A 12,500-nucleotide genomic window follows, 5' to 3' on the forward strand; every position below is an offset into this window, starting at 1 on the left:
AAAAGTACAGGAGAGCAAGAGCAGCACAGGGAAACATACCTTCCTCCTCTTCTGTATCTGACTCGCTCTCTGGGGGCTGAGGCAGTGGGGAATCCACCAGCTTCAGGTCATACTTCCCTTCCTTGCCCATCCTGTATGAATTAGTGGACCCATTATCCCACTGCACTCGGATCCAACCATCCTCTCCCAGCTCTCCAATGACAGTACCCTCGCCAGGGAGAGGTCCATCCTGGTCGCCCCACTTCCAGTCTATGCCACGAACAACTCTCGTCCCAACCTGAGTGTGAGAGATATTTTGTCAGGAGGTTAATCATTGGTACCATTTTAAAAATCATGCTGGAATTTTCAAGTACTATGAAAATACTCAAATACAGCTAGAACTATGCATTGAGGTCCTAGGCAATGATCACAATGTATATGATAAATATATAGTTATAATCACCATGAAAAAAGTTGAATTTGATGTTAAGGAATATAATGGTGGAATACCACAACAGGAGCATACAGTTTCAGAGTTCTGTGGTTGTTATATAAGCACAGAGCAAACATAGACAAAAATATTTAAGCATCTAAATCATTCACCAATCACTTCTATAATGCACCTTCATCATTGCAGCAAGTTCTGGGCCAGAGAGAGGTGGGGGTGGCATGGCAGGTTTCTTTGCAGCTTCTTCAAAAATTGCTACCATTTCTTCCTTATCAGCATCTCTACTGGTAGAGGAACTTGACGGGCCTGAAAAAAAACAAATTAAACAAAACTTGCACTGCTTTACTTTAAAAAAAAATATATATATATATATAATAACATTTTGCATATCTGAAACTTCCTTTTTTGAATTCCTTAATCACTGGGAACAGGAGTAACCAATAACTTATCACTAAACCTAAGCAATAATATTCACTCCCCCCCCAATTAAATAATACATTCTCACAACAAAATACACAGGAGAGAAACTGTCAGCCCAATAATTTACCAATAAGTCTGAGTAACGTCTGTATCAATGCCAAAAGCCCCCCTGATACCAGCAGACTCAGGTCAGCTCCAGTGTGAGCTCTTGTCGTAAGGCACACCAAAGACAGTACGAATCTGTGGAAGATAAGGAAATCAAATTAATGCATTACAGATTGGAAGATAAGGAAATTAAATTAATGTATTACAGATTGGTAAAAATGCTTTTAAGAATCACAACTGATGATTTTACTATGCTAAAAATGGCAACAATTGTTTTGTATGTTTTCTTCAAGGATTTCTGGAAAAATATATACAATTATAAATAATTCCTTATAAGCAAGTTTAATTTTTCTTATGAATAAAAAAAGACAACTGCAGCAAAATTGCATATAACAAGCCATAAATTTTACCAATATCCTCTAACAATGTATCAAGGTTTTTTAATGTATCAAGGCCTTTTTTCTTAATTCTTACCAAAAAATGGCACTGAGAAAGAAAGAAAAAGACCCACAAATAACAAAAGATGGGAAATATGAACCTTGACAAGGGCATGGAGGCTAAAATGTTATGATCACGGCAGCTAAGGTTGGAGTCCTTGTAGGTGGGGTTGTCGCGACCCTTCAGCAACCTTCCAGTTGAATGTGCAGCAACACAGTGCTGCTCTGCTTTCAGCACATGTGCACGAAGCTCTCCCACAGCCCATTCCCACACTTGTGCCCAGGCAGCTCTTAAAACTGCTCGCTGATATACAGGAACAAGTGGTATGTTCTCCAAACAGTCAGGAAGAACAAGACTGTAAAACACATCCAATAATCAAACATTGAACTTCTACTCTTGTTTTTACAAAAATTCTAAAATATCATTACATTTCCAATATTTAATTAATCACATACTACAAGTTAGCATATCTTTATCCACATCTATTCATCTATTATATATCTATACTTATATCTATATCTACCTATCTATTCTATACCTATAAGCTGAGCATCTCTTATATACACAGTCAGAGGTAGTACTCAATGGATATGAAAGAATTAACTCACGTGTTCTTGGGAGCAAATGGAAGCAAACCCAGCCAACCATTAATGAGTGTGAGTCTCACTGAAGGTAGGAGATTATTTTTCTGAACAAGGCCAAGGAACATTTCTATCCCCTGCAAACGAGTCTCAGCTCTTTCCATCTGAAAATTCCAAAAACAAAATGACAATGCTTTTTTCAACCTTTTCTACATAAATGAGGTGGAAACCATCCTTGTATGAAGCACTTACATGAGAATTTTAGTGTCATTAATGGATAATACATTGATATGTGCTGGGATCATTTGACATTTAAAACTGACGGTGAATATGAACATAATGGAAAGAAGAAACTGCAAACACAATAAATATAAAAACAACATAATAAACAATATATCTAAGAAACCCTGTAGCAAAGAAATACGCACCTGAGAGAAAAATGCCTTACGCATTGCTTCAATATCAATGGTCTCCTCTGAACACACAAATTCAATTATTTTTGTAGAAATTTCAACAACCTTTGCTGTTGATGGAGGAGCTGTTGGGGTCAAGACTGTGGAAGGAATCATAATAGTTCCAACATTACTCTTACAGAATCAATGATCAATCAATCATATTTCTAAACTCAGTTACTAAGCTAAATTTCACCCGAAAGAGATATTCTGAAAGCAAGTCCAACTTTTGTCTCCTACATACGTGAGGATGGCCGTGAAGGCGAGTGTGTTGCCCCAGATGGTGAAGGGGACCGTTTCAGGTTGAGGCTCACAGATGCTTTCTTCCCTTCAATGGGAGGCTTCTTCAATTCAGTTGGCACTTTCTTTTCTTTGTCAGTCCCATCTACATCTCCATCTACTTTGATGTTGTTGTCAAGAGTAGGATCCCCTGGAAGCCGACTAAGATCCAAAGGTTCTGTTAAGTCCTTGCAAAGGTCTTCTCCCTTGTCCAGGTGACCACTTCTGACGTCCAGATCACAGCCATCATTACCATTGGGTCCGGCCTCACTCATGCTGTGACTGCTACTGCTGATGCTGATGTCTTCCACTGATCCTGACGTTCCTTTGGTGTCCTGCTGAAGCATCAGGGAAGAGAATATTGTCACTCAGAAACTCTAAATAAATCTAGCAATGGGAAAATTTTATCACTTCCTTAATTCCTACCGACAAAACAGAATGATAATTCCCATCAACAAAATACAGAGGTAATAACAAATCAAAAATCAAATATACTGTATGAACTTTAGGAATGTGATAGTTACCTCATTATTTCTAACTTTGAGTTGTAAAATCTTTACAGCACTCAAATCCAGAATCCGTATTGAAAGACTTAAATATCAATTATCATTACCTGTGGTTCATCTTTCTCCTGACTGGTAGCAGTGGTGTCATTAGAACGCAAACGAAGCAGCTGTGTTGCTTTTCTCCATCTTGAGATCCCTCGTACTGCAAACTTTTCCAGAGCTTCAACATCACCACAACTTGCAGGACGAACTTCATAGAAAACAAATCTGCAGGTAAGCAATGGTATTTGCTATAATTTTTTAACAGATGAAGAGGACCCAATTTTGTTTTCTTGAAAGTTTTATTTTAACTTTTCCAACTTCCTTTAATCAGTGAAATTTGTACTACCAACTGATGGCTTTTCTTTGGCCCTCTACTAACAATCTAGGATATTGACATACTGTACCCTATGTTAAACATAAAGCAATAAATGTAAGAAAACGAAAATCCATTATCAGTATTTTTTCTCTGCCCTTCCTTTCACCATTTTCTCTACAATTTGTTCAATAATGCTTCTTGTTTTAATTATAGGTTCTGATAACCACTTTAAGAAACATTACCTGCATCTTTCCATAACAGGAGCACACACTTCTTTATAAGAGCGTGTCAGCTCTTGTCTTCGCCTGATCAGAAGCCACTTGGTGTTGTGGACATGACGAATCACTTCTTGTAGACCCCGGGGTAAGTCAAGAGTTGCTTCCCAACCATGGCTGTCCTCAGCACTTAAAGCTAAGCCTGAAAGAGTGTGGCATATAAGTGTATGTGTGATTAACTAAATATCTATAGCAAATATATAACAAATTGAGTAATTCCTCCCCCCCCCCCCAAATAATCACTTCCAAACTTACAAATGCAAGTACAGTCCTTTTCTAAAATCAGCCTCACCTTGCTCAATCACTTCAATAAGTTGCGCAGTGAGGTGTGTATGTCGTAGAAGCGTGGCAGACACGAGGCGACCAACTTCCTCAATGGGATGATCAAGGGAAAAGTTTGTATGCAAGGAATGTCGTCCACTTTGCCGAATCTCTCGATCACAAATTGAAAGGAACATCTGAACATATGGATCCTGGAAGTATTTTTAACTTATTAATATACAGAGGATTAAAACTGGTACCGCATTTTCAAGGAGATATGAACTATGGTATTGAAATATTTCAATTTCATTACCAGTATCATACCCACTTGAAGTTTTCCATTTCAATTACAGTAAATCTCACAAACGAATATAGACATAGTCAATATCTCCAACTCACCTGTGTCTTCCCTTCCATTAAAGCAGACAGAAAATAATCTGCCATGTTCGAGAAATATGAGTCAATTTCAACCTGAGGTCCAGATGTCTGTCCCTGTGGCCTTGACTTCTTGTGTGCCAAGGGGTCCATAGGCCGAGGAAGTCTGACATCTCCTGGTGTTGTCACAGAGCCTGGAGTTGTGGCTGAAGATCCTGTTCGAGCTTCTCCTTTTTCTTCATCGTAGGGGTCAGGTGGCTGAACAGTCTGTGGGAAGGAAATAACATTTCACATCATTCTGAGTTAGTGCAAAGGACTTCACCAATCATGGCTATAAGTTAAATGGTCAATGTTTCCAGCCATCAAAAAAGAATTATTCTATGTGACATAGCTCTCTTTCAAAAAATTTCATTATTATATAAAACAAAAAAAAATTCAATGAATGATAATCTTAGCAACATGACACCTAAAATCAGTTTTAAAAAAAATTAAACAATTTTAAACAAGCAACTTTTTTCATATTCTAGAACTAGTGCCACATACAAACATTTAAAGTAAATATAAACACTTTACCTGGCACCCAGCTCTCATGAACTCTGCTGAAATCCACTTCTCATGATCTAATTCTCGAGGAGTTACAGGCTGGCCACGAGCTTGGCAACTTGCATAAACTCCTATGAGCATGGCAAGAGCCCTCTCGGTGTCTACAAGTGGTGAAGACAGTGTGCTTGCATCAAGCACCTGCATAGAAAAAGCAATTATTCACATTTCTTGAAGAAAGCAAGTTAGATACCTTGAAAATATATGTACACCCCCCAAAAGTTACATATTAATAGATAAATAGTGAGACAGACAGATTGATGTTAAAATTCACCTTCATCAAAAGTATTCATATAACTTACTCACCTGTACAACTTCTTGTTCTGGGTCCATGTAGTTTCCCACAAAATAACTTGCCATCATCTCCTTGGCCCGAGCTGAGTGGTTTGCCATCTCCCACACCTGTGTAGCATCTTGTCCTGCATAATACTGAAGTATGTCACTGCCACAAGGGGCAGTTGACCTGGAGACACAAAATGGAATATATCAGTATCACAATCCTAAAATAAGTATGAATCTTATAAGAGCCCACAAAAGAAATTTTTTAATTGGAATAAAAAAGGAGGAAAACTTGAATAGTCAAATTTAAAAACTGAAAACCATACCTGAAATCTTGGACATCATAGACCTTTCCATTCACCACTATCCATAGTCCACCATCTTTGTTGTGATTTTCTAGGTCTGCTTTTCGAATAACTGGTACTTCTTCTGTTTGCTTCGATGCATTTACTGATGAAGGTTATAAGAGCTAAGTTAAAATTTCTTTATAATCAACAATCCAATATTCAAATCTGTCACAAACCTCTTTTTTTCTTTACTACCCATCAGTTCCAAATATCTTCAAATAAATTTCACAAATACAACAATAGTGTTTCTAAATATTCCAAAAAAGATGATTAACAAACCAATGATCCCTGGCCATGCCATGTCTTCTGTGTCCTCCCTGTCAGCACCAGGAGCAAGCTGATTGAACCTATCCAGGGGCTCCAGCAAGCTCAGCAAGGGTGAGATCAGGTCACACAATAGAACCACATTGGGGTTATGAACTGACACCACAAGGAGTGACACAAACAGCTCACTGAGTAACAGGCCTTAAATATAAAAGAGAGGAGGGAGTCAGAAAGGGATAGAGAGAAATCTGCATTGCATAATGCAATCCATACATGTATTTCATAACAATACTTCATGCCATCAAAATTGATTTTCATAACAAGACCTGTGATATCTCTCTGGAGGATGGTGCAAGTCAGGGCTGTGAGGCGAGTGTTGATGGTGGCTAGGGAGGTGGCAATGGAGAGAGTGTCTGACACATGTCCCACCAGTAATGATAAGTACTTCCTCAACAGCCAACCTGCTCCCTCAAGTTCACTTTCTGCAATATTGTTTGGTTAATTATTCTGATTGTATAAAAATAATACAACTTTGTTTTTTATTCATTTTTACATAAAGTACACAAAACGAAGATAAAATATTCAGCTTCATAATAGATATAAAACTGAAATACTGGAATAAAAGATATAACACCTCACCAAACCACTTCATTACCAGACACAAATAAAATTATATTTCATGGCTGAACAGCCACTTACCTTGCATAACATGTCTGGGACTCATGTTACTTTCCACTGGGAACAAATGACTGACTAACAGGCGTTGAAACCTTAATAACAACTGAATGGAAGGTGACAAATCTCCCTGCACTCCTTCTGCACTCATCATACTGCCACTTCTTTCATTATGTCCATCAATTAACACTGCAGATGAGATCATAGACATGTTGTCTGGAGCTATTGCCTGAAATAATAAAAATCATCATTTGAATTCCTTTTCGTGGGGTATTTAACATCTGTAAAAAATATCTTTGAAAAAGACTTCACTGGTTGCACAAATGACTCTATTAAGTTTAGATATAACAAAAAGCTCTGAATCTACTGTTTAAAATGTTTTAAAAAATGGGAGAATTATACCTGTAACCGCATCAGTGTCTGCGTTGAAGCATTTCTCAAGAGCTGTCGCACAAGGTGGAGTAATGGCAATGTAGCAGACTGGTCATCAGACATGGAATTATCAAAGGAACGTCGAGCAGCAGCCCCTTCTCCCCCTCTCACGTTCTTTCTTGGGCTAATGTTAGCTCCTCCAACACTGTTGATGCTACTACTTATGGTGGCACTCTGGGTTACTTTGTTCTTTTCTGTGCATTCAGCTTCTTGCACTTCAACTGTAAAGATGAATTACCATAAAGCATACAGAACAGATAATGATAAGCTTTTTTTATGAAATGAGAGAACATCGAAAATTTCATGTTAACTAATATCTGAAGTTACTTACATTTTATTGCAGCATCAAGGGCCATTTCTAATCCTCCATCTGCCATAAGGCTTGAGACAAGAAGATCTATCATGAATCGACGTCCTGAGCTCATGCTAGATATGTCTGAACCTGTGAAAAATAAAAATATGTCTACACATTTAAATTTTCTGTATAGAAAGCAAACAGATAAATATGTTTTGGAAACAGATGTAAGTTGGATAATACTATATCATACCACTATGTCAACCACACCACTGCTTTATTCAAACCAACAGCATTTAAATCAACATAACCTATAAATGATTTCCAACTTATTTCTTTTATTTTACCTGTACTTGGTAAAAGAGATGACAAAGCTTTAGCTCTTTCTTCTGCTGTTGGTAACAAAATGGACCAGCCTGTCTGAAGAGTAGCTTGTGCAGCTCCCTGTAATAAGATGAAGATCAACATTGACAACATGCATTTCTTATAGGATACAATTTCAATATAGTGATAAATGTATAAAAAATATAATCAATACAGAACTAAGAGATTATAACTGTAAATCTTTATATTAACAAAACTATTTAATCTATTTAACTATTTAACTATTTAACTGTACTTCAGTAAGATAATTTACAACCATGTTTTTTAAAGTTTTGAACTCTAATAATAAAAGAATTATTTCCTCAAGCATACCTGAATTGTTGGAAGAACGCCAGAGCTACTTGCAAGATTAACAACCCTTTGTTTCAGGCTGCTGAGGAGTGAAGACCCAACATGTAGGCCCACACTGTCCACATCTGTGTGATTCTGCACAGCAGCATGTAACTGAGAAAAAAAAGACAGACAAGTAATACACAATTCACTTGTATATAATTCTTACATCTTTTTTATCAACTTCATTTCATCTTTATTAACTTCTTATTTTTTTGTCTTTATTTTAATACCTTTAAGACTTCAAATGCCATTACCTGTAGCCTCAGAAGATTGAGCCCAGCAACTACCATGCACTCCTGCTCTTGGGAAGGAATGTGATCATCAGCCAGGCCTTCTCCTACTCGATCCAGCAGATCATTAAGTTTAGTGAAAGTTTCTTCACAAACCTCAACAACATAAGGGGTGCGTGTGGAGACAGACCATGACATCTTTGTACTCCAAGCAAAGGTCTGAAACAAACAAATAAAAAGTAAAAGATAAAAGTAAGAAAATTAATACCATACAAAAATTAATCCACTCAACCAATCCAACACATTCACTTCCAAGTTCTACATCATGAAATAACTTGAACAAACAAAAGAAAACAGAAAAACAAGGCAAACACCTAATACTTCAACACTTATGTTACTTACTTGTGATGGGCCACAGGCAATACCAATGATACTCTTCCCATGTAATGTTGACATCAGTGTTGGTTCAGCCAGAGAAGCATGAGGTGAATCTCCTAATTGTGCTTGGTCATTACGGCCCCAGACATATACCTCCCCATCCTCAGTAAGGACCAGACTGTGCATGCAGCCTACTGCCACTTCACGGACCTTTTTGCCTGCAACATAAGATAGAGAAATAGACATGGGCATATCATCCTGCATTTGATGGTAATTTCTTATCATAAATTAGGTATTTATATGTAAGATTAAAAAACACAGATTTATGAAATATGTGTTTGCAGTATTATACAGGTTCATTACACTTAATTGTTCATCCACTGTGTATAAAATATATTACATCAACTCTCACCTGCAAGAGCCTTGACCTGTCTTGGATATCGAATGTGCTCTTCACTATTATGGCCTAGACGATGATTGTCACCTTTGCCCCACGTGAACAAGGATCCATTTTTGCTTAATGCTAGAGAGAACTGAGCGCCACAAAATACTCTGCATATTTCTTGTCCCTTTAAACAATGAAATGCAGATATTCAGTACATTTACTAATGTAACTTTAAACACATGATGCAATAGGTTACATTAAATTTTCATTTAACAATACACTAGCACCTAAAATATTAATTTCATATACAGTGTGCTTGTCTAATTGACTAAAAACAACAAGCAAAACCATATAACATACCTGTAACTTGTCCACCAGCTTAGGAACTTTTGAACCGTCTGAGCCACCACGCCCCAACTTCCCATAGTCACCATCACCCCACGAGTACACTAAACCTGAATCTGTCACTGCTATTGTTTGAGCATCTCCACTTCCACAAGCCACATCAAGAACACGTTCTCCTGTGAATCAGTAAATATTTTAAAACTAGTGATCTTCATATTCAATTCAAATTAAAACCTATGAACTAGCTTAAGCCAGTGCTTGTGTTATTGTGAATACTATGATATGATCAAATGTAACATTGTCAAACATAAGTCTGAAGGCAAATTCTCACTATATTTAAATTCTGCATACCTTTTAATGCTGATACAAGAGTTGGTGTACTGTGATCATCAGAAGAACCATGTCCCAGTCTTCCATAGTTGCCTTGACCCCACGTGTACAGCTCACCTTCAGCTGTAATAGCAGCACTGTATGTTGAACCACAAGCTATTCCTACCACAGTCTTTCCTTGAAGTTCTTGGATCAAAGTTGGTTCCTCTCTTGAACTACTGTCTCCATGGCCTAAGCGACCACCATCTCCATTTCCCCATGAGTATACCTAGTGATGGAATAAAAAATGAGAATCAACTACATACATTCAATCAAAATCAATTCATCATATGTAGCAGTGAAACAAGCATAACTTAAAAAAATACAAACCCACTATTTCAAGAATGTAAATGCTAAATGAAATTCATATTTTCACCTTATCTACTCAAATAGAAATTCCTCACCTGGCCATTAGCAGTGAGAGCCAAATAGTGCTTTCCATCAGGGTGGGCTGCAATCTTAAGTACCTCATCCTCAGGTTGACCTGGAACTGGCTGAGGACATTGTGTCTCTGAATTATAGTAAAGGCAGTACATTGTTCCTTTTTGCGTGAGGATGAGCAAGCAACGCTCTGCACAAGCAACATATTTTATTCCTAATTCTGCTAGTGAGTCACAGTAATTTAAGGGTCTTGATGGACTAGAAACACCTGACCAGGCCAACCAACCCCAACAAAGGACCTGAAAACAAAAAAATAACAAGAAATTTTTACAAGTTTGGCTAAAGACAATGAGATAAAATATCTACATTTTTCCCCTCTATTTACCTCATACTTTAATCATATCGCTATAACTTCCTGCTTATTTTCTGAACAGGGATACTCCTTATTCTATTTCAACACATATTACGACCCAGTCTAGTTTCAGGAAGAGAATTCCCAAGCAAATATATCTCTGAATACAACATAAAATGTTAATTCACCTCTTGCCCCTGAGTGGGCCTTCCATGCGGGCTGTGAAGCGGTGGAGTGTGTGGGGCAGCAAGGCGATCCAGGTGACAGAGGAGGATTACTGCTGCTTGTTCCAAGTCTACACTTACTTCCTCGTCCTCTGGCAACTCCAGGTAACGCAGGAGACACTCAGTTGGGCTTACCTAGAAGCAAGTAAAAATGATCCTTTCACTAACTTCACATAGGATGACATAGTCTTGGCTAAGTTGTTTTCTTTCATATCTGATTCTGAACAAATTATCAAGAAGATAACACTTAAACAAGAAAAAAAAAGTCTATCACTTGCAAATCAAACTACCAACTCAAGACAAAAAATATATACCTCCAATGGTGCATTTTCATCCCACAATGAGGATGAGGTTGGCTGTGACTTGAGGAGAGGGATGGAACCAAATCTTTGGAGGACTGGAAGTAGTGGTGCACTTGTGCCGTGACTGCTGACACGGTTGTCAACCTGGTTTGGGTAATTTGAGGTTGATAAGAAAGACAAATGTAAAAATATAAAATTTCTGATACTTATCTTCTAGTACATACCTAATGAAAATCTGTATCAGCTCCAATAATCATTAAATTTTTTTCTTGTGATATAGTCAATCAAACAAACATACAAATAAATAATTATGAATGGATGATAATCAGCCGGTTTGTTAAAATTGTGCGTGGCCAGACCCAAACAATATTCATATACTGGACATGCATTAATAAAGAAATAAATGCATATCTATCACTCTAGACATACATATTAACTTAGCAAATAGATAGATAAATGTATATCTATCAAATATATAGACAGATATGCATTTATTTCTGTGTATATGCATGTCTGTATTTATGAATATTCATTGGGTTGGGCCTCACACAATTATAACAAACTGGTCTAATATCTTTAGTAATAACTCTGAATTGAAATAACAGATTTATATAATGTTAACAAGCTAAATAATTTCACACTGACATCACCCAATTTATGATCCTTTTCAACTATTCTAATCTGATGTAACATACCTGATTCCTTCCTGAATCCCACAGCTGGAGAAGAAGAGTGATCACTGTCAATAGGGTGGAGAGAGTTGCACGCTGCAGTGCCAAATGGAGCAGGAGGGAAAGAGCCATGTGCCGATCACCAAGCGGTACACGGGTCATGCTGCTTCCACCAGTTCCTGCATCAACATTTGGATTTTATGAATCCATAAAGCTAAAGAAATGCACATAGGCCTATTATAATACTTAATAAGGATGAACCCTTATCCTCAATTTCATTTATTGTACACACATACATGTTCTTTTAAAAATCTTCAATTATATAATCACAAGCAAAACCTTACATTTTCATGACAAAAACCTAAGTATCTATACATTAATAACACAATTTATGTTTCAAATAATAACTTATACTCATGCAACATAAACTACATAAAAAAATGCAAAAACTCCAAAACTTCTGATTCAGGATGTCTCTCAGACTCTTACCTCCACCTGACACCTGACTCAGAACAACAGAAGTGAGGAATTTCTGCGACCTCTCAACTACATCCAGCCACACAGATGATACAGATGATTCATCAAACAATGTGGCTTCTGGAAGTGTTTCTAAAGCTTCAAGAGATTCCTGTTGAGAAAAAGGGGATAGAAAATTACATATATATATAAATAGGAAAAATTAAGAGTATAATATAACACAAAGAAAACTTACTCACTATCCAATTTTCATATTACATATCTTAATTCATGAAGTAAGTGGGAGAAAAATTATATCAA

General features: G+C 37.1%; 1 protein-coding gene across 2 annotated transcripts in view; it reads right to left on the minus strand.

The window, feature by feature from the left end:
• The window catches only part of HERC2 (E3 ubiquitin-protein ligase HERC2), a gene marked incomplete in the record, with an annotated part of 41,716 nt that overhangs the window by 19,354 nt on the left and 9,862 nt on the right, over positions 1-12,500 (minus strand). For both annotated transcript variants that reach the window (XM_070125503.1, XM_070125502.1), the window contains 31 exon segments: positions 40-277; positions 603-733; positions 975-1,087; positions 1,491-1,745; positions 1,999-2,135; positions 2,400-2,524; positions 2,668-3,040; positions 3,316-3,475; positions 3,809-3,983; positions 4,134-4,314; positions 4,502-4,744; positions 5,051-5,218; positions 5,384-5,540; positions 5,683-5,806; positions 5,983-6,168; positions 6,294-6,449; positions 6,667-6,871; positions 7,045-7,295; positions 7,406-7,516; positions 7,717-7,813; positions 8,066-8,197; positions 8,341-8,535; positions 8,719-8,912; positions 9,107-9,263; positions 9,440-9,600; positions 9,776-10,022; positions 10,198-10,473; positions 10,715-10,885; positions 11,065-11,196; positions 11,748-11,902; positions 12,213-12,351. In XM_070125503.1, coding sequence (XP_069981604.1) covers positions 40-277; positions 603-733; positions 975-1,087; positions 1,491-1,745; positions 1,999-2,135; positions 2,400-2,524; positions 2,668-3,040; positions 3,316-3,475; positions 3,809-3,983; positions 4,134-4,314; positions 4,502-4,744; positions 5,051-5,218; positions 5,384-5,540; positions 5,683-5,806; positions 5,983-6,168; positions 6,294-6,449; positions 6,667-6,871; positions 7,045-7,295; positions 7,406-7,516; positions 7,717-7,813; positions 8,066-8,197; positions 8,341-8,535; positions 8,719-8,912; positions 9,107-9,263; positions 9,440-9,600; positions 9,776-10,022; positions 10,198-10,473; positions 10,715-10,885; positions 11,065-11,196; positions 11,748-11,902; positions 12,213-12,351 — 5,545 coding nt within the window.

The sequence above is a fragment of the Penaeus vannamei genome, chromosome 9 (assembly GCF_042767895.1).
Source record: "Penaeus vannamei isolate JL-2024 chromosome 9, ASM4276789v1, whole genome shotgun sequence".
In the NCBI taxonomy this organism is placed as follows: Eukaryota; Metazoa; Arthropoda; class Malacostraca; order Decapoda; family Penaeidae; genus Penaeus; species Penaeus vannamei.